This window comes from Sabethes cyaneus, chromosome 3 (assembly GCF_943734655.1).
Source record: "Sabethes cyaneus chromosome 3, idSabCyanKW18_F2, whole genome shotgun sequence".
Taxonomy (NCBI): Eukaryota; Metazoa; Arthropoda; class Insecta; order Diptera; family Culicidae; genus Sabethes; species Sabethes cyaneus.
This window is the reverse complement of record NC_071355.1, coordinates 106,500,680-106,523,610: the sequence shown is the minus strand read 5'-3', so window position 1 is coordinate 106,523,610 and position 22,931 is coordinate 106,500,680. Positions and strand designations below refer to the sequence as shown.

Here is a 22,931-nt window from a genome sequence, read left to right as displayed (position 1 = left end):
CAGCTGCATTGCTAAGAGGAATTGTAGAATATGTGTCGAATAATCGTCGTACAAACGTATCAGTAGCACCACCAAGAGCAGGTGTGGAATAAAAGGTGCTTGATGGCAGCCAATAACACTTGAATGACACTTTATACTTTATACACTTTATAATTTATACTTTAAATTTATATTAGGTACACTTTATTTTTATTCTATTTTTTTTTTTTTTGATATATTAAGAATAGAAAACATTTGCATAACCACTTTTAGGCACCGCAAATCTTTGCTGGTCGTGGCAATCCTTTTATTTGTTGTTGTCTGTACGGTGTGTATCTTTTCCCTCGGCGTGTCGTTATCCCTCGTCGTACCGATAAATTTAACAAACTTATCCAAAGACAACCAGCTCTGCTTGCCGCTTTGCGAGTTACTCACAATGGATTTGCTCAGCGAGATGAATTTCATCGGGCTGAAACCGTCAGAATTGTTATGCTCGGGTGGCATAGTGGCGATACCACCACTGCTGGTAGCGCCGTAATCGTGTGTCCAGCTCCCGCTGCCGGTGCGCGAAAACACCATTGCTTCTCGTGCTATCCGCTGCTCTTTTTTGTTTTGGATGAAAAAAAACTAAATCCCAGCCGATGACAAATAGATGTGCACAGTCAGCGAGCAACTTAAAGCAGCAATACGCTCAGGACTATCTACGTAAACTAATGACTGGGTGACAAAAGTACTCCTCCTCTGCCGTACTAGCACGAATCACTTCTGCTGTTAACTAATAACTGCTGCTGCTAACTAATCACATCACTAAATGAACAATCGCTAGCCGAACATTCTGGATTTCTCACCGTCGTCAATATTCAAGAGAAAAAAGTCCTCTGCGTTGTGACTGTGTTATGTTGCTGGTAATGCTGGTGGTACAAGCGAAATGCTTTATTTTAGTAGAAATAGTTTATTAAATGTTTAACATGTGCGGAATAAATACTTCTAAAGTAAGCTTGTACAGCAGATGCCAAACATGATTTAAGAAACTACTCTTCAGCGCTTAAATGCATTTTAACCAATTTTTGTTCCACGCTTGACAAACTTAAGCTGGTAAATCTACATCGGCTAAAAACTCGGCGCCTATCATATGTCAGATTATCTCAGATGTGTTCGTTGACGACTTCCGACCGACAGGATGTAAGTTCGAATCCGGGTGAATGAAAAAGTATATGGCAGGCCTAATGAATTTTGAGTCAACCAGTGATTTCCTACTAAAGTCTCTTATTAAACTAGAATATATGAATACAAAAATGGCCATGAAAATAACGAAACCCACAAAATAAAATAAAAATACTTCCTGCATATTTTTTTTCTTTTTGCTTGTCTAAATGTTGAACTGCTGTGGAATAAACGTAACTCCAGTGTCATCAGCAGAAGTTTAATAAACATATCTACACGTACTGAATAAACGTTTTACTATACGTTACATAACAGTCATACAAACGCATCTTTCACGCTCATATTCAGCACTGTGCTGTTTAAATTCTCCAAAACCAACTGTATAAGCATTGAACAGAGGTGTTTAGACATACTTGAAAAGCAGCTATACAGCATGTGCTGAATAAAAGCTGTCGGTTGAACGTTTAATAAGCAAAAATTGTTCCTTGGGTAAACTCAAACAAAATCAAATTGTACGTATAATTTTGAACAAAATAACGACAACAGGTTGTGATTCGCTCCACATGATTTCGGTGACATTGCCGGGGACGTAGTACGCTCTAATTACTTATTGATTTAACATTTAACATTCACATTAATTTAAACTTCAGTTCATGACATTTATATGTTCTCAACTAATAATTTTTTTCAAACACAACAAACTGAGATACACGTACCGCTAGTTTCAAGATAAACGCGTTATGAAACGTCTGTGCTACTTCTCTTGAGAGGACCCAACAATTTTTGCTGTAACTTTTCAACGATAATCAGATAAGGTATCAGAAAATTCTTTTGAACATTTCTGAAGATAAAATCCTTCCGAAAACCCAAAAAAATGTTTTTCAATTTTTCCAACTTTCCATAGTACGGTCTCCTTTCGAATACGAAAAAACCTTTGTGTGTGTGTATAACCTATCTATCTCCAACTGTCCGGTAGTGATATTATGAAAAAAAGCTAACTGCAGTGATGGTTAGTCTAAGCAATTATCTTAGTTCCGGTTTATAGCTGGTGTTAGCTCTACTGACTATCCAAAGACCCATGAAGAATGACTGAGTACTTGCAGCGCATTCCGGAATCATTTTCTAGTCAGCAAGCCCAGCCAATATTAGAATCATATGGATTTTACTATTACATTCGGACTTTCAACACGTTTGGTATGTTATTACCAAAAGAGTCGACCCGTATATAGTGACATATAAAAAAATTTGACTTGAAACGATCTTACCGATGACGATCGATTGGGTCAATATAACATTTTCTTTCGTCATTTGCGTTTCCATCAGTGCATCTAATATCTAAAAATTAAACTAGTTTTTTCATCTGATATCCATGTCCATTATTTGAACTTATTAAGGCCAAATTTCCACTGTATAGATGCCTGATGAGCTAAAACGAAACAAATAATTAAATTAACTTATTGGCTTACCCGATAACAAGGCTGTGCGGCTCTACCGACTGCCCAAATTCTAAGCTTTGAGATCAGGCAGTCGGGAACCACACAGCATCGCACCTCCTAGCTTAGTTACTCAATAAAGTATTACCGGGTATGGTCGCGTGGAGGCGCTAGGTAGGAACTTGGGCTGGCAAAAGCTATGTTGGACGATCTCTCGTTTGCCTATCCCATTTCATACCCCTTTTTGAATACGAAAAAACTTTTTGCTCTTATACATATAATTCCAGTAAAAAAAGTTTTTTTATTTATGTATAAGCTGTGGAAATGTTGGCACAAAGTCACAGAACTTAACGAGAAATTAGCAGTCATTAACTTTTCGTCGGAGAGCCCAATTTCGGAAGCAGTTTTTGACCCCAAAAGCGGGGTTCTATTTGTAAAAATGTAATTACTGCATTTTTCTTGCCAATTTCAACACAGCGAATATATTTTCATAAACATAATTTTTGTTTTAAACAAAAAAAAACTTTTGAAATTGGCGGACTCGATGACGACTAGTTTCACCTTAAAATATCATCACTTATTATCTAATCGTTAGTCGATACACGATTCACCATCATCATCATCATCATCGTCATCATCATATAAGAATCACAGTTGTCACAGTCGCGGTCGCAACTTGCAACTGCAGTTTCTGCGATTCACCGCTAGGTGCAACTCAATGTTGTGTGCAAGTTCAATAAAATACTTGAATGCAACCACTTGAAACCTAAAACTACCACAGAAGGTACCTAACCTTTCGTTACTCACGCCAACTTCGATTTATATACATGCGAAAACCTAAGAGCAGTTCCACGTGAAATAGGTAAATGACAAAATTTGAACCTTTCTGAATTAGGTGAAACTTTACAAACGTATTTGATAGGAAAATATGAACAGTCCACAGGTTTTGGCGTCATTTTGATTCAAGACACATTTTTAAAAAGGGCGTATTTATTTTCATGTGCAGTGGACAAAAGGTAGGAGTCACAACGACAACTTGTTAAGCGTAGCTACCTATTACCTCTCCCCCTTCCTTTCCACTCTTTCCCCTCCTTTCCCAAAAAATTTTCATTGCTTTCTCCTACCGTTCCTACATCAATTGTAGAACCATCGTTTCAAAAAATATTAATATTAATAGACTAATCTCAAGATTTTAGTCTTGACCTTGGAATGAGGTCATACATATATTAATATTTTTTTTTTTTAAACGATGGTTCTACAATTGATGAAGGGACGGTAGGGGAAAGAAATGAAAATTTTTGGTGAAGGAGGGGGAAGAGCGGAAAGGAAGGGGGGAGGGGTATTGGTAGCTATGCTTGACAAGTAGTCATTTTGACTCCTACCTTTTGTCCAATGCTGGAAGGTGCATGAGTCGAACCAAGCTGTAATCTGAGATTATAACCGGATTCGAACCCACAACACCCTCCAGGGCATGTGGTTCGCTGGTACTTGTACCTTTGAACCATAGAGGCGCTGGACAAAAGGAGACCGCAAAATCCACTTCTCAAGGATAGCTACGCGTGTTGGTTGTGTTATCGACACATATTGTGCCGCTTCCTGCATCAATTGCAGATTACCACCGAGCGAGAAGTTTTAATCTAACTACTATTTACTTTCAGGACGACGACACTGTGCCCGCCCTTACGACTTGCAAGGTACTGCACGTGACGCTGTTCGTCCGTCAGCGTATGTTAGCCGCGTTTCTCGGCGCGGGTTTTTCGAGGGAAGGCCCCGTTCCTATGTAATAGACTAATCTCAAGATCTTAGTCTTGACCTTGGAATGAGGTCATACATATTTTACATTTTAATTAAAAAACTCCCTGAAATCGCTTATCAACTTTTGGTTAAAATATTTAATAACTGTTTTAAATTAGCATATTTTCCTAACTTATGAAAAATTGCTAAGATTACACCTATTTTGAAACCAGATAAAAATCCAGCGGAGGCTTCAAGCTATAGGCCAATTAGTTTACTTCCATCCATAAGTAAATTATTTGAGAGAATAATTCTTAACCGAATGATGTCACATATTACTGAACATTCCATTTTTGCAGATGAACAATTTGGTTTTCGACATGGGCATTCCACTACTCATCAATTGCTCAGAGTTACGAATATGATACGAGCTAATAAAGCCGACGGCTATTCTACTGGAGTTGCTCTTCTAGGCATAGAAAAAGCATTCGACAGTGTGTGGCATAAAGGTTTAATCACGAAATTGCTAAATTTTAACTTTCCAATTTACATTGTAAAAATTTTACAAAATTATTTAACTGATCGATTTTTACAGGTTGTCCATCAGAATTCTAAATCTGATAAATTTCCTGTTAAAGCAGGTGTGCCTCAAGGCTCGATCTTGGGCCCAATCCTGTATAACATATACACATCTTATCTTCCTGAATTACCGGCTGGCTGCACAAAGTCGTTATTCTGCGACGATACAAGCATTTCCGTAAAAGGAAAAAGTCTTCGTGTCATATGTAGTCAACTGCAGAAAAGCTTGGATATTTTCTCCAAATACTTGCAAAAGTGGAAAATTTCTCCCAATGCTTGTAAAACTCAATTGATTATTTTTCCTCATAAGCCTAGAGCTTCTTCCCTTAAGCCAAATAGCAATCACATTATCAAGATGAATGGAGTTGCTTTAAGTTGGTCTGACCAAGTTAAATATTTGGGATTAATTTATGATAAAAAACTTACTTTTAAAGACCACATCGAAAGTATTAAAGCAAAATGTAATAAATATATGAAATGTTTATATCCTCTCATTAACAGAAATTCTAGACTTTGTCTGAAAAATAAACTATTGATTTACAAACAAATTTTTAGACCGGCGATGTTATATGCCGTTCCGATTTGGTCAAGTTGTTGTATTACAAGGAAGAAGAGTCTTCAGAGGATTCAAAATAAAATTTTGAAAATGATTTTGAAGCGTCCTCCTTGGTTTAGTACATTAGAATTACATAGACTTACTGGTGTTGAAACCCTAGAAACTATGTCAAACAAAATTATTTCAAATTCCCGACAAAAATCGTTGCAATCCTCTATTGCTATGATTAGGTCTCTTTATAGATCATAAGTTAGCTAGGTTAGATATTAGGTTAAGATTTATATTTTTTTCCTTACATTTAGGTTGTAATCCCTACTGCTAAATAATCTTAATTGTCGTAACAAATCATAAGAAATCAGAATAATAGTATATAGAATAATGCAATTCTAATAGTGTTGAAAAGTCACCACTTGTGATTGAACATACAATATGATATAGGATAGTTACTCTTAAGTATTTTATGTAATCGAATATTTGCCCCAATAAAAAAAAATAAAAAAAAAAGTTAGATTAAAACTTTTCGGTCGGTGGTTTCTACAGTTGACGGAGGAAAGAGGCACAATTTGTGTGTCTAAAAATAACCAAAAACCAGATACGTCGCTGCATTAATAAGGGGGGTTGCGCAGTCTCCTTTTGTCCAGTATCTCTGTGGTTCAAAGGTACACGGGTACCAGCGAGCCACTCGCCCTGGCGGGTGTTGTGGGTTCAAATCCGGTTATAATCTCTGATTATAGCTTGGTTCGACCCATGCACCTTCCAGCATTGGACAAAAGGTAGGAGTCACAACGACAATTTGCTAAGCGTTTGGAAAAAATAAAAGTAATTTGCAAGCTTTTAAAAGTTATCCTGAGATGCAGCAACTTTCATGGACGGACTTCGTAGTACAGTTCGTACAATTTTCAAAATACCCACAACCCAAAAGCGAAAGGTTCAATAAGGTGTTTTTGGATAAATTGTAGGAAATTAAATGTAGTTATTAGAAATATTATAGAAACTGTGGGTAACTGGAGTAACATATGAAAACGACGTGTTTAGCATAAAAAATTTAAATAAATCCAACTTTTTCTCTGAATATCTCGAAAAGGCTGCATTTAGAAAAATAATTATGACATAAAGAATTGTTATTTGTATTACCAATTCATATATTACTTGAAAAATCCCAAGTTGGAAAAAAATCATCTAAGTCGTTGTTCTACGAAGTCCGTCCATGAAAGTTGCTCCATCTCAGGATAACTGTTAAAGGCATGCAAATTACTTCTATTTTTTCCAAAAAAAAAAATTAAAAATTTTCAAAAATGGTATATTTTTGATATTTTGATTTTAAGTTTTGTTTTCAAATTTTTGAAAAATTGATAAAATATTTTTTTCAGTGTATATTTTTTTCAAGTTCCGAAATCAATTTTCTACAACTTTTGCTCAGACATAATGTTTGTAAAATCGACAGTTTTCGAAATACAATCTTTCAAACATAATACAACATGAAAGTACATACGCCCTTTTTAATGAGTCTTGAGTCAAAAACCTGTGGAAGGTGCGTATTTCCTCCTATCAAACGCGTTTGTAAAGTTTCATCCAAATCAAAGAGGTTCATTTCAGATTTCAACTTTTTTGGACGATTTAGCGTAGAACTGCTCCTAACAGAATTCACTCGAATACTAATGCTACTTGGCGAAAAACTTTTTTGAAGTAGGACTACTTCTTTGATTTCTATATTGGGGTGCACTTTAGAAAAACGAAAACGGAACATGTAACGAAAAGTGGTTATAGTTTGCACGCTTATAACTCATCCGTCAATAGATTCTAGAGATATTGATATCAATCGATTGGAAATTTTTCAAAAAATCCATTACAACATAGTAGATTACATGTTTCCCCAAAAGACGTTTACTAGTTGAGAAAATATGAATCGAATATTTAATATTTCATTATTTGCATTTTTTGCCTTCCTACGTCAGTGCTTCCCTAGCACGGATGACAGAAATATATACGAGATAAGCTATGGGTTAATCTTCCTTATTATTGTATTTAATTTACGCCCTATACAATCCGACCAAAAATTATTGAGCTTCAGCTGTTGCTGCTTCTCCGCGTCATCCATCAGTCGGACGCCGACTTTCGTTGGCGAAACATTTCGGGTCCAATATTTAAATTAGCTGAAGAGTTGAAATTGTGAATTTCTCACTTGTAAGAACATAATCCTTTACCTTTCGTTACTCGTGCTAATTCCGATTTATAGGCATGCTAAAACGTTCAGAATTCACTCGAATACTAATGCCACTTGGTGAAAAACTTATGAAACGTTTTCCACCATTTGAAAGATCTTTGTCGGCGGGTCAACTTTACTGAAAACAGTAATTTTATTGACCAAACTCGTGACTTTAGTCATGACCTTGAAATGCGGTCAGGCATATATTAATATTTTTTTGAAACGATGATTCTACAATTGATGAAGGGACGGTAAGGGAAAGTAATGAAGAAGGATTTTTTTTTCGGGAATGAAGAGGAAGGGTGGAAAGGAAGGGGGGAGGGGTAATAGGTAGCTATGGTTAACAAGTTGTCGTTGTGACTCCTATATTTTGTCCAATGCTGGAAGGTGCATGGGTCGAACCAAGCTGTAATCAGAGATTATAACCGGATTTGAACCCACAACACCTGCCAGGGCGTGTCGCTCACTGGTACCCGTGGTAGTCCAGCGCCTCTGTGGTTCAAAGGTACACGGGTACCAGTGAGCGACACGCCCTGGCAGGTGTTGTGGGTTCAAATCCGGTTATAATCTCTGATTACAGCTTGGTTCGACCCATGCACCTTCCAGCATTGGACAAAAGATAGGAGTCACAACGACAACTTGTTAACCATAGCTACCTATTACCCCCCCCTTCCTTTCCACCCTTCCTCTTCATTCCCGAAAAAAAAATCCTTCTTCATTACTTTCCCTTACCGTCCCTTCATCAATTGTAGAATCATCGTTTCAAAAAAATATTAGTAATTTTATTTATTGCTGGATTCCCGAGATAAAGTCAACGGTTCACAGGCGTTGTACAAAATACAACAGCGCGACTAAACCTTCCGTTACTGCGCTTACTGCGCAACTGGGGAATCTATTATATGAAATTCGTACAAAAATCACCGGCTTTAGCATTGGGAGATAAATTGCTCTACATTCGTAGTCCTACTTCAAGCCTGCGCCCGTGCCACTAGGCATGGACCCTTGTACTTTTCACCGTTTGAAAGATCTTGGTCTGCGGATCAACTTTGCTGAAAATAGTAATTTTTTTTATTGCTGGAATCCCGCGATATACCGAGATAAATTTAACGATTCACAGGCGTTGTACAAAATACAACAGCGCGAGGAACGGAGGGTTAATCGCACAAAGTTGGACGCATGGCAACGCACGCGGACACAGTACAGTTTTTGGTATATACTGAAGTCACTTTTTACACCATTATTTTTTGTTACGCGGTTTGCTTTTTACGCGGATTTCGGATTTTACGCGGTTTTTTGCGTGAAGATTGAAATTTACGCGCTTTTTACGCGATTTTCGGAATTTACGCAGATATGCTCTATGGGTTTATATTTATGCCAAGTTTTGAAATTCACGAGGTTTTTTACACGAATTTCAGGATTTACGCGGTTGTTTTACGCGAATTTCGGGATTTACGCGATTATTTTTACGCGAATTACGGAATTTACGCGGAACGTATCATTTGCGTAAAAAGCGACTTGAGTGTATCATGAATGAGACTCTTCGACGTGCTTCGACCCTAACCTAAAGATATCCCAAAAGGTAAAATCTGAAATACATGTGGTTCAAAAGTTAATATTCAACTACACTAGTTACTAGCAAATAATTCAACTAACCCGCGATGTTCGTATCGCAATTGCGTAAATCCCAAGTTGCTATCTAAAATACCATATGTTTCACGTTTAATAGGACACACCATGATTGTTGTTTTTAAGTACTCGGATAATATGGAACTTCGAAAAGTCGTTGAGAAGGAAGTAATGTTTCAAACAATTCTTAATGGTGCATACAGCGTAGATACGTTCTTTTTCATTAGCGGTTTTTTGGTTTCATACATATATTTTCGAACGAATGCCAAAGGAAAACTGGAAATTATAACCCAAGGCGTGAATGAGTTCACAGCTGGAACATATCATTTTATCGGACTCGTCAGTTATCGTTTTGTTAGGTAAGAACACTTCATTTATCAACATTCAATATACCTATTTCATCATACTGCTATTTAGGTTGACTGCTCCATATCTTTATGTCCTCGGCGTAGTGGAAGTTGTAATGAGGTATTTGGAACAAAATTCTGTATTCGAACCACCAACTCAAGATCACGTGACCTGCCCAAAATATTGGTGGCGTAATATATTGTACATAAATACACTCTTCCCTGTAGAGCAAATGGTAAGTTTTGATCCCTTGATTAAATTCAGCAACTCTCTATTATTATTACTACTGTGTTACCTGACTGCTGACTCACTGCGAATATGCGTTGTTTTCGCGGGATCGTGTTGGTTCGAAAGCTTTCGAACAATATCGCCCTTGTATCGAAAATATCGTTAATTTTGATCACTGAAAATAACGTACTTAAACGTTATATTTCAAGTGCCAGTAGTATGCAATAATTGTATTGTGAAAATGAATTGCTATTTATGCAACTTTTTACAAGTTAAATGCAATAACAAAAGCACAACTTATAAAAAATCGTTTGTTATCGATATTAGCTGCATATGCGTTATAAACGAATAAAACGTATGGTTAGGTTTTATTTCAATAACACGTATATTCGCAGTGAGTCAGGTAAAACAGTAGCTGTAACCAGCGTGCGTTGTCACGCGTCGAGATTGAATCGAAGGTACGCTATGTAACTCAAAGAGATGCAACTACAGTAAAGATTTGCATAACGCAGTGGGTGGTGCTGTACGCCCATCGTGATATCTCGGTTGTCCATTAAACAATAAAGTTGAATTTTGGTAGTTGACTAGGTTATGCCATATGCTAACAATGTACTAAAAATCAACTTTATTGCTTAAAGTACAGCTGAGATATTGCGATGGGCATACAGGACCACCCACCGCGTTATGCAAATCTTTACTGTACGTTACTTTTGCTTGTCTTGAATCAAAGACACCTGAACTCAAGACTGGGCATAGTAGAAGATTCGCATATACAATGTAATGGACGATACTACTAACAACATTTCTTATTCCAAGGGCGTTACTACTGCTTATAAGTGTTAGTAATCACAACCATCTGAAAGAATGTATGTGTGTGATGTTGATGTACGATGTCATACGAGACTGAATTTTCTCATAGGTCCCTTAACCGATTTGAACAAAATCGATTGCATATGAAAGGGGAGCCTTTCAAACCCTTAACTTCCAAATTTCATGACGATTGGGCTTGTGGTTTGAAAATTACTATTGAGATCTATCAAACGAAACCGAGTATTTGAAAATCAGACGATTATTCAAATTTCAACACTTAAGTATCGTATAATAAACCGTTAAAACGTGTAAAATCTGTTTATATAAGAGGCATATGTCTGTACCGAAAACCAGGTCTCTGACAGGACGTCATAAGTTGTATTCTCAGTCACCTCACTGGACGACTGCTGGACTGCTCGATTGCTCAACTGGTTGACTAGATTGCTCGACTGGACTAGTCGATTAGACTGCTCGATTTGATTGCTCAACTGGACGCTTAACTGAACTGCTCGACTGAACTGTTCGATTTAGCTGCTCGAGTGGACTACTCGACATAACTACTCGATTCGACTGCTTGGCTTATTACTCGACCCGACTGCTCGACTTAACTGCAAGATAGAACTGCTCGATTGGACTATTCGATTCGTCTGCTCGACTGGTCTGCGTGACTGGACAGCATGATTTAATTGCTCGCCAAGACTGCTCGGTTCAACTGCTCGATTCAACTGCTTAATTCCACTGCTCGACTGAACTACTCGGCTCAACTGCTCTACTCGACGGCTCGAATGAACTGCTTGACTCATCTACTCGATTGGACTATTCGAATCGGCTGCTCGACTCAACTGCTCAACCCGATTGCTCGACTAGACTACTCGATTTAATTGCTCTACTCAACTGACAGCTTGATTCAACAGCTCGACTAGACTGCTCGACTTAGCCACTCAATCCTACTGCTCGACTCAACTGTTTGATTCGTCAGCTAGACTTAACTAATCGATTCAACTGCTCGACTGGACTACTCGACTGAACCGCTTGACCCCACTGCTCGACTAGATTGCTCAACTCAACTGCAAGACTAGACTACTCGACTCGACTGCTCAACTCAGATGCTCAACTGGGCTACTCGATTTAACTGCTCGAATGAACTGCTCGACTCAACTGCTTGACTCAACTGTTCGACTTAACTGCTTGACCCGACTGCTTGACTAAACCACAGAGAACAGACATCCAAGCGAAAGATCTCCACTTGGATAAAACTTATGTCAAATTAGTTGGGAAACTATAGTGATGATGTCGCTAAAGGCGAGTAAAATTCTACACTAAACTCACAACAGCTAGCTTCTGGCGCTAGCATAACGCTTATAGTCCATATATACTAGAGCCAGAGGAGCCAAAGGTTGTCAGCGTGCAAATCAAAAGAATCATTTAGTTGGGAAACTATAGTGGTGGTGACGCTAGCATATTAAGTGCTTTTAATTTGAAATTTTATCCAAGAATTCCCAAAAATTTGTTTCTGAATGGATGTCTGTTCTCTGTGACTAAACCATTCGATTCGACTGCTCGACTCAACTGCTCAACTAGACTACTCGATTCAACTGCTAGATTCGTCTGCCCGACTCAACTGCTCGACCGGACTACTTGACTGAACAGCTTGATTTAACTACTCAACTAGACTGCTCGATTTGACTGCTCGGCTTGACTGTTCGACTCAACTGCACGACCCAACTGCTTGACTCGATTGCTTGATTCGACAGCTCGACTCGCCTGCTCAACTCGATTGCTTGTCGCAATATCATATGGTCGGTGTTTTTTTCCATGTTGGGTATTTTTATCATGGTCGGTGTTAAATCAGACCGGACCAAGTCGCAAAATTTTAAAAAATGAGCTAATGATAGCAAACGATCAAGAATTATCTAAGCAACATTTTACTCTAATCAGACTACATAAATGTTGCAAATAGCCACAAGTTTTTATTCATTTAAATAAAATCCAATACTTAGCTTAGCTTACACTCTTAAATGATTCTACCTGTAAATTGGTCGGATTTAGTTAAAGCTAGGTTGAAACTACTCATAATGCCCTTAAAGTGTACAAACTCAGATTTTGAGTAGTTTTTCAACCAAAAAATTGGTAGTAGGAACTTAAAATTGCGTTATTTGTCATAGAGAATAATTCAATTATCGGTAGCAAGTAGCCAAAATTGGTTGAAATTTTTACCCAAAGTTTGAGTTTGTACACTTTAAGGGCATTTTGAGTAATTTCAACCTAGCTTTAACTAAATCCGATCTATTTACAGGTAGAATCATTTAAGAGTGTAGACTGATTACACATATCAATGGTTGCACTCAGTGATTGATCCGAATCAGTGAAATTGCACAATGAATCAACTGAATGGGGTTGGGAGTGACCGATCATTCTCAGTGTGCAAAATTCAGTGACTCAATTATAATGAATCAATAACTGCGCCGGCCACGTCCTTGCAATCAGGTGGGAATGCGGAAGGAATGTTAGTGTAATCTTTGTTGTTTTGGGGACCGTGTTAACCTCTGCATCCCCGCAAAGATCACAGGAAGGAGTTTTGTTAGTATGGAAGGTTTCGATGGATCAGGATTCACCTTGATAAGTGATGTGATCGTTGTATTTTCTGTTTTATGTAGTTAGCAGTTAGTTTGATTTTTGTTTGTTTATGCTTCATTTAACCAACAGCCGAGAAATGCTAATTTTAAATCAGTTTTATACCAATGGAAATATTTAGATTTTATATTTAAAAGCCTATTTGAATCAACAGTCACAGGATTGTTGGAACTCAACACAGTTATAATTTAATAATGTTGATAGCAAATTAAACTCCAGACGGCCGGCCTTAGGGAGTTATGCTATATCGTGCCTAATCGCGATTCATCTTCGAAGATGATGTATTCTTTCAAGGCAACGCGCGAAAGCCAATGTCATCTGCTAGGCTAAAATAATCGATATTATGAAAACGCATAATGAGCACGAGTGCATAGTAGCCGCTACTACGTGATTGTTCTATTGCTCTAAGTCTCATCGCTTCTAAATCTTGATTGCTCACTCGATTGACGAAAAGCACTTCGCGTTGTACATCATATAGATATGTCACACGATCTTATAACATCCATGCGCGCAATATTTCTGTAAAATCTGTTATCAACGGAATATGCAGCAGCTTAAGACGAATGTTGTCATATCGTTACGAGTTTATGCATCTCGCGTTTATACTTAGTATATTTTAATTTAATTTAAGACGTACTTAAATTTGGTTTGAATTTTCACTTAGACGATAAACACTTTAAGCTGATGTCCATCTAATTATATTACACGATTTCGAAATTTACGCGCGCGCACCTGTAGCAAATAACACATCGATATAAAATTTACTAGGGTATGTTGCTACATCGTCGCAATCGCCTACTCCCGTCCCATCCAACACAAACCATTAAAAATATCAGCACTTTTATGATACACAATGCAAAACTAGTTATTCCCTAATAATTTACTTTGTTGTCTATCATACGCGATCAATCAAAGTGAGCTGAAATCTATCTAAATGCTTTCTATCAGTAAAGAAACCCTACCAGCCAAACTTCCAACGTTCCTTCGTGCGACGAAGAAGACAATGTCGACCAACCGTTCTAATTTCCGTCATTCACAAATGAAAACAACTCACGCAAGGCACTGTCGCCACTCTACAGCCAGGAAAACTTGCCTGACCTGCAGAAACTTTGCAGAACAACACCTGTCACGCCGTCCCACACAAACACATGCGCGTTAGCTTCGTAAACATTGTTATGATTTTTAGTTTGGACGATGAAAAATTCTGATGGACGGATCCCAAAACGGTACGACGAATTTTAGCAATAAAGTCAGTTACGCAATTTCAATAATATGCCTTAACAGTCGCTTTTCAGCGACTTCAAAGTTCACGGATCGGGAGGTAAGTGTGTCTTAGTCAAATCAGGACAAGAACTTTTGGAGTATTCATTAAATCCATCCAACAAATGTTGAAAATTAGAATGGCTTCACCCATTACGACGGGAATTAGAAAAAAACCCTACTACATTGTACAAAGCCGCACAAACCTCAAACCGTCCGACCGAAACAACACGACGTCACGCAAAGACTAGAATGCATGGAGACAAAAGCCTGAAAAAAAAGGCAAAATGCCATAAAATGTGTCACAAGCACTTCTTTAACATCGTTTCCTATACTCAAACATAACATTCGATAAAAAATAATTTATATGCAATAAAGATCAACAAGAAGCCAGCCGGCACGTCCTGTTCGAAGGTTTTAATACAAGCAACTCTACCCAGAGCAACTGCATGAATGCAATATATAACTGTATCAAATCACAAAAAACATGTATTGTTGCAAAACTGTATGCATTGTACTCAATAAAATAATTTTTCCAATGGTTTTGAACCGGGGAGCAAACGAAAACAGTATTTTTGTTTTCGTGCTACATTAAAGAAGGGAATACTTAGCTGAATGTGTTGACATTTCGAAGCTGTCCTTCCGATCCCCATCGGTGTCAAGCTTGATTCCAATAGGAAAATGTTGCAGTTAATCGCACTCGCATTCGCATATAAAACAACACACTGCCGTCTGCCCGATGTGAAGTAGTAATAGAGTACATCTATGTAGCCGTCTGCCGCCTTTCCGTAAACACAATACTAGCGATAGACGCGAACCAGCATTTGACGAAAAACCTATACGCACACTACTGCAACTTTTCATTCACGCACACTAATAGAACACATTTTAATAACGATTTAATGCAATCGCACTACACAACTTTTCTTTGGCCAATTTCCACCAAATCTACGATTTGTAAATTAATTTTATATATTACACACGCAACGCATAAAAAGACACAAAATCACTGGTTTTTTGGTAATATGGTCTTCGGAAACACACTAAATTTGAAGAAAACGAACGGACCGATCTCGAACGCGTCTGTCGGTGACCGTGCTGCCAGAAGCACTCCATTCAGTTAAATAAAATCCAATACGACCATAAAAACTATTTGATTCAGTTTCCGGTTATGACTTTTTTATGGAGAACATCTTAGAGCTATATTATGCAATATAAGAACTCAAAGAACTAATACAAAGATTAAACATCTTCGCAAACACTGGCCAATGGAATGTATCCACAGTTTTCAGAATTATGAACAGACAATTTATATTTTCCGGATCGTAAGATGCGGGCTCAAGTAGTAAAAATATATCGATCAAAGGTCGATTGCATTTAATGTATGTGTGTGTATGTATGCGTACATGTACGTTTGTATGTATGTATGTATGTACACTCAAGTCTTTTTTTACACGGGGGATACGTGCCGTGTAAAAAAAAACCGTTTAAAAAAAACCGCGTTAATTCAAAAATTGTTGTAAAAAAAACCGTGTTAAATCGAAAATTGTTGTAAAAAAAACCGTGTTAATTCAAAAATTGTTGTAAAAAAACCGTGTTAATTCTCAAATCGTCGTAAAAATGTAAAATCTTGTATCTGTACCATGAAGCATAAAATGTACGAATTCCTTTCGTTGTTTTCTACCACGAAACAGTTTCGTACAGTCTTAAATGAATTTACGTGTAATTAGATTCGAAGTTTTGTGTTCGTACTACCAAAAAAGTGGTAGTAGGAACACAAAACTGTGTTATTTGTCACAGTTGCATAATGCATTATTCAATTATTGGTAGCAAATAACCCGCTACTACCCCAAGTCGCTGGTCGAACCACTGGGGACTTCCGGGGTGGATACTCACGATCTCTTTTCTCTTGGCTAGCTCGATCTAGAGGGAGAGAGACTCCTTTTCGAGGTCAGCTTTCTGACACCGATTAGGGACACACGGCAGCTTAGAAAGAACTTTCAATTTAGATGTTGATTTTTATTTAACCTAACTTACAATGTGTGAGTATATCGGGGCCGGCCGGCTGCTGCTACTGGATCTGTGGAGGGGAAATCACTCGATCTACGAGCGGCTGCTACTGGAGCTGGCTGATGCTTTCGGGGAAGGCTGCTGCTTGCGGGGAACGCTGGCTGCCTTCGGCGTTGGCTGCTTCGTTCGGCTTGAGCTACTGTTGGCTGGGAACACTACCGCTCTCGGGGGAGCGACTGGTACTAGTCGAGCAGATATGCTATAGCTCATGTGCGCGTCGAGCTTTTCGGGTAGTAGGTTGCTTTTCCTTTCCGTAATCGACGAAAGGGCCCTGGTGGGACGCTTAACCGCGTGATTAAAATTGATAGTTTTTTGTTGATTGAACACTATTTTTTATTATTAATAATGTGAGTGTGTTTTAGGGGGTTCGTAATATCCATTCCCTCTGACCTACGTTGTTCTGCGCTATTCTATTCTGGGAATGTACGTATTAGACGTAGCATGTCTTGGTACTTCATATACTGGCTTTTTTTAGAAAATTTCCGAACGATATACAAACATTATAATTTAAAAACCATCGAAAAAATACTGTGTAAATTCAGAAAACATAAATATCGCGCTGAAAAACCGTGTTAATTCAAAAAATCGTTTAAAAAAACCGTGTTAATTCAAAAAACCGTTTAAAAAAAAACCGCGTTAATTCAAAAAATATCATAAAAAAAACCGTGTTAATTCAAAAATCGTAAAAAAAAACCGTGTAAAAAGAGACTTGAGTGTATGCGTATATGTACGTTTGAATGTATGTATGTATGTATGTATGTATGTATGTATGTATGTATGTATGTATGTATGTATGTATGTATGTATGTATGTATGTATGTATGTATGTATGTATGTATGTATGTATGTATGTATGTATGTATGTATGTATGTATGTATGTATGTATGTATGTATGTATGTATGTATGTATGTATGTATGTATGTATGTATGTATGTATGTATGTATGTATGTATGTATGTATGTATGTATGTATGTATGTATGTATGTATGTATTTTTTTTTTTAACGAGTAGGGAAATCTGCTATCAGACACCTGAGAAGACAGCTCAGGGAGTGGGGTTTGGTATCCCGTGAAGATCCAGACCCACTAAAACCCTACTCGAGTCTCCAGCCTCAATCCCCCCTGGAACCACCTTATCGATATTACTTCAGGGAGGGGCTATTGTGCTTAACGCACGCTCTTAGATAACTACTGGACTATGGTAGTTAGGCTGTTTATTCGCCGTTGATCGGCTTTCCAGCGGTTTTGTAACTCAAGTACGATCTGGGTAGCAGCCGCATTGACCGCACCCCAGACGTCCGAGCTAGAACACATCCTTTGGACTAAGTTATCCGGAGTAGTGTCCTGTCCGCTAACTGCCATCATGTTGCTTCTCACGCCCTCGAAACGAGGGCATATGAAGAAAGCATGTTCTGCAGTTTCCTCAACGTCCGCGTATTCGGGACACTCGGGGGACTCCGCATGCCCAAATTTGTGCAGATACTGTCTAAAACAACCATGCCCTGACAGAATCTGTGTCAGGTGGAAGTTGACTTCGCCATGGCGCCTGTTGACCCATCTGGATAGTTCCGGGATAAGTCTATGTGTCCACCGGCCTTTTGTGGAATCAGACCATGCCCGCTGCCATGTGATCATCGAGGCCGATCTTGTGGTACTCCGTATGCCTCTAGTTCCACGTTGGTTGAAGCACTCTACGTCCTCGCTGATGATGATACCAATAGGCATCATACCCGCTAAGACGCAGATTGCGTCATGTGAAACTGTGCGGTACGCACTCGCCACTCTTAAGCACATGAGACGATAGGTGCTTTCCAGCTTGGCTAGATAGCTTTTGGTACCTAACGCCGATGACCACACCGGCCCGCCATACCTGAGTATGGACTGGATCACGTTGGCTAAAAGCCTTCGCTTGCTGCCATATACCGCAGAGCTATTAGACATCATACGAGACAATGCCGAAATAGCTGTGGAAGCCTTCTTGCAGGCATAGTCGACGTGGCTCCCGAACTTGAGCTTGTCGTCGACCATGACTCCAAGGAGTTTTAAGAACCGCGTTGACGAAATAGTGCAGTCCCCGACACTGATATTTGCTTGCTGCACCGACTTGCGGTTGTTAACCACGATAACCTCCGTTTTATGATGCGCTAGGTCCAGTTTCCTGGATCGCATCCAATCTTCAACAATGCTTATAGAGTGGGCAGCCGTCAACTCAACCTCTCTGATAGATTCACCGTAGACTTCCAAGGTGATATCGTCCGCAAAGCCGACAATCGCCACCCCTACCGGAAACTTTAGCTTCAACACCTCGTCATACATGACGTTCCACAACACCGGGCCCAGTATGGAACCTTGCGGAACCCCTGAGGTGATTGGAACGCATTTCTGACCCTCCTCCGTGTTGTAGCATAGCACACGATTCTGGAAATAATTTTCCAGAATTCTGTACAGCGACACCGGCACTTGGACGTTCCGAAGCGAGCTGGCTATGGAGTCCCAGCTAGCGCTATTAAACGCATTTCTCACGTCGAGCGTGACAACTGCGCAATAACGAATACCTGTCCTCTTGGGCTGGATTGCCACCTCGGCTGTCTTAGTGACAGACAAGATGGCATCCACCGTAGATTTGCCTTTTCGGAAGCCGAATTGGTTCCTTGACAGACCGTTTGTACCCTCCGTGTACTGTACGAGTCTGTTAAGGATAACCCTCTCCAGCACCTTGCCGGCAGTATCGAGTAGACAGATCGGCCTATATGACGAGGGGACACCCGGAGGTTTTCCCGGCTTCGGCAATAGGACCAGGTTCTGTCGCTTCCATCTGTCCGGGAAGTGGCCAGCTTCCATGCATCTATTCATTACTGCCCCGAATAATTCGGGAGCCTCTAAAATAGCCGCTTTAATGGCCATATTCGGGATACCGTCTGGCCCCGGTGCCTTGCTCACCTTTAGGGACTTAGCGATATCAATGACGTATCAATGTATGTATGTATGTATGTATGTATATGTGTATGCATGTATGTATATGTGTATGTATGTATGTATATGTGTATGTATGTATGTTTGTAAGTATGTAGGTATGTATGTATGTATATGTGTATGTATGTAAATGTGTGTACAATTTGCAAGTTTTGAATTTTGCATTGAATACATGAAAAGTGAGAAACATTTCAATTGACATTTTCTGCATTTACTGTTACTCGCAATTGGACAAGAATAGCAAAGAACGAAGAAAGCATGTAATTTAAGCAATTAGGCATAGTGGTGTGTAGGACTGAAAATGATAATAAATTGATTTTTTTAAATAAATTTATACAAATTTCAAACAAATTTGGAATTTATACAAATTTCAAACAAACGGGAAAAGTTGGATGGAAAATATCCACATAACTTTTCACGTAGCTTCGACGTGAAAATTATTTTGAGTGTAGAGTTTGGAAATTTTACATAAAAATAAGAAGAAAAGGCTGCTAGTAATTTTATACGATTTGTTGCCGTTAGTGACACTTGTTTCAAACGTTTTGATTGGCTCTTGGTCACGAGTTACGTGCGAAAATCGAATACTACTCTACACTAAAAAGTAAGCAGCACATTCATAATGTATTTTCCTAACTATTGATTTAAAAAACTGAACTTACACAGATTTTACCCGGGCACATCGAAGACAGACTGCATAATGAAACTTTTCAAAGCAGTTATGTAAGACGGAAAAATGGTCTAAGAAGAAACCTTACAAGGAACGCTTGGAAACAACTAAGAATTGAGATGACGTAAGCGTTCCTTGCAAGCTTTTGACTTACGACTACGTCTTACGACAAGGTTTGGGCAAAAACATTCCATCAAGAAGATCATTTTCCTCATAAGCCTACAACTTCTTCCCTCAAGCCAAATAGCAATCACATTATCAGGATGAATAAAGTTGCTTTGAGTTGGTCTGACCAAGTTAAATATTTGGGATTGATTTATGACCACGTCCACAATTAAAAGTATACAAGCAAGATGTAATAAATATATGAGATGTTTATATCCTCTCATTAACAGAAATTCTAGACTTTGTCTGAAAAATAAACTATTGATATACAAACAAATTTTTAGACCGGCATGTTAATGTTATATGCCGTTCCGATTTGGTCAAGTTGTTGTATTACGAGGAAGAAGAGTCTTCAGAGGATTCAAAATAAAATTTTGAAAATGATTTTGAAGCGTCCTCCTAGGTTTAGTACATTAGAATTACATTGGTTTACTGGTGTTGAAACCCTAGAAGCTATGTCAAACAAAATTATTTCAAATTTCCGACAAAAACCGTTGCAATCCTCTATTGCGATGATTAAGTCTCTTTATAGATTATAAGTTAGCTAGGTTTGATATTAGGTTAAGATTTAAGAAACCGCGTAAAAATAGTCCCGTAAAAACCGCGTAAAAAGCGACTTCAGTGTATATATATATTAATTCTACTAATTGTTTATACACTTCCGAATATGATCGTCAAGAGTGAAATAACTGATAAACAGAGTGTCCAAAAAACTATTAACGTACAGAAAACGGTAGCTAATTGATGTTATTTTAACTGTCATAATTTTAACTCGTTGTTCGTATGTTAGTTGAAAGGCAATTATATTTCAAATCTACCTGTCACAATAAATAGTGCTATATATCAATATATAGAAAATTGACGAATATGAACGAATGGCAAATGATAATCCAGATTATTTATTTATTTTTTCCGTTCAACTGTCAGTTGTGTGTTCAATATCAAATATCTTACGTTTTGAGTAAGCTCCTTAAGCCAAGTAACATTCGTCAATAGCATACCAGTTTCAAACCTAGCGTGCCACGTCAAACAAAAAACTACAAGGTATACAGTGCTAAGGGTTGTACGAAAAGGTGACGTAGGACTATATGAGATCATTAGATCATGGACTAATGTAAACTGCATTTCTGGCATATGTATGCTTATAAGAATTTTTTAGTGCCATTGGTTAATTGAACTTTTAAAAGAGAAGAGCGAAATATTCAAATTCAATTCTTTATTGAATGCAATGGTCGCTTTGAAAATATGTGGATGGGGGTTCATAAGTACAAGGCCTGCAACCAATGAGACATAGAGATTTCTTTTAAAAATCACTTGTGTGCATCATAAAGGTTGAAATGGTAATGAATAACCAGCCCACAGATTATTGTATTGAATATGATTATGCGTAGTTTGACATGTTTCAATTATCTTACTTTAACTCGCTTGTGGCCTTTAAAAGGACCATTGGTTATAAATAACATTAAAGCCAAAGTACACTCATCGCAAATATGACGTGCCATTCGAATGTCCTTCTCTGTTGGAATGAATGGCAACAGGCACGTAAGTTAGCGGCGTCGATTCACTGTCTTTTGCTCCGAGAAGATTTTACTAGTTTACTTTCACAGTTTACCGCTAGATACATAGCAGAAAATATGGTTCATGCGAAAACATTTCTGTTTTATTTGTATTAGAGTCCTTATCCTCAAACCATCATAAAATAAAATCATGCCTATAATTTCCCAGAAGAAGTGTGATTGTGGTCTGATGAGTCTTAGTGGTGGAACGGATAAACTGATGTACAGATTTAAACTTACCTTCTTGTATCAAATGTATGGGAAGGCTTCAGAGCACTTATTCCAGTAAATTAAAAATTTGTCTGATAAGCATTTACCAAAGGTCAAACTTTGTCAAACGTAATGGAGAGAGTAAAGGTTACCAAGTATCTCGGATTGCAGGTAGACGAAAGGCTCAATTTTGCAGAACACGTAGTTTATGTAATAAAAAACATAGCTATAAAGTATGGAGTATTATGTAGAATAAACAGATATTTAACGTTTTGGTCCAAGCTAACAAATGTAAAATCAGTTATATTATCCCATTTTGATTATTGCGCAACAGTGCTATTGTTGGCGTCAGACACGCAGGTGCAAAGGCTTCAAAGGTTGCCAAATAATATTATGAGAACATTACTTAGATGGGGACGGACCAACATCTCTTATGTTGGATATGCTAAAATGGATGCCAGTGAAACAACGAACAATCTACAATAGCGTAATGTTCATAAAAAAAATGAAACAGGGGATATTGCCTGAGTATCTTACCAGTGAAGTTCAGTTTGGCAGAGATGTACATAGATACAATACTAGAGGAGCTTCTGATTTCAGATTGCCTCGATTTTTGAAACACACGACTTAGAGATTGCTTTTTTATAAAGGTCTTCAAGAATACAACAGTTTACCGTTGGACGTGAAGTCTGCGAGATATATGACGCAGTTTGAACAAATGGCAATTGTGG

At 38.2% G+C, this 22,931-nt stretch overlaps 1 protein-coding gene across 1 annotated transcript in view; it reads left to right on the top strand.

The window, feature by feature from the left end:
- Positions 1–22,931, top strand: part of LOC128739979 (O-acyltransferase like protein) — a 131,382-nt gene that overhangs the window by 91,070 nt on the left and 17,381 nt on the right. Inside the window, exons 6-7 of the mRNA XM_053835488.1 lie at positions 9,378–9,636; positions 9,695–9,860. Of these exons, the coding sequence (XP_053691463.1) occupies positions 9,378–9,636; positions 9,695–9,860 (425 nt within the window). The remainder of the gene's footprint in view (positions 1–9,377; positions 9,637–9,694; positions 9,861–22,931) is intronic.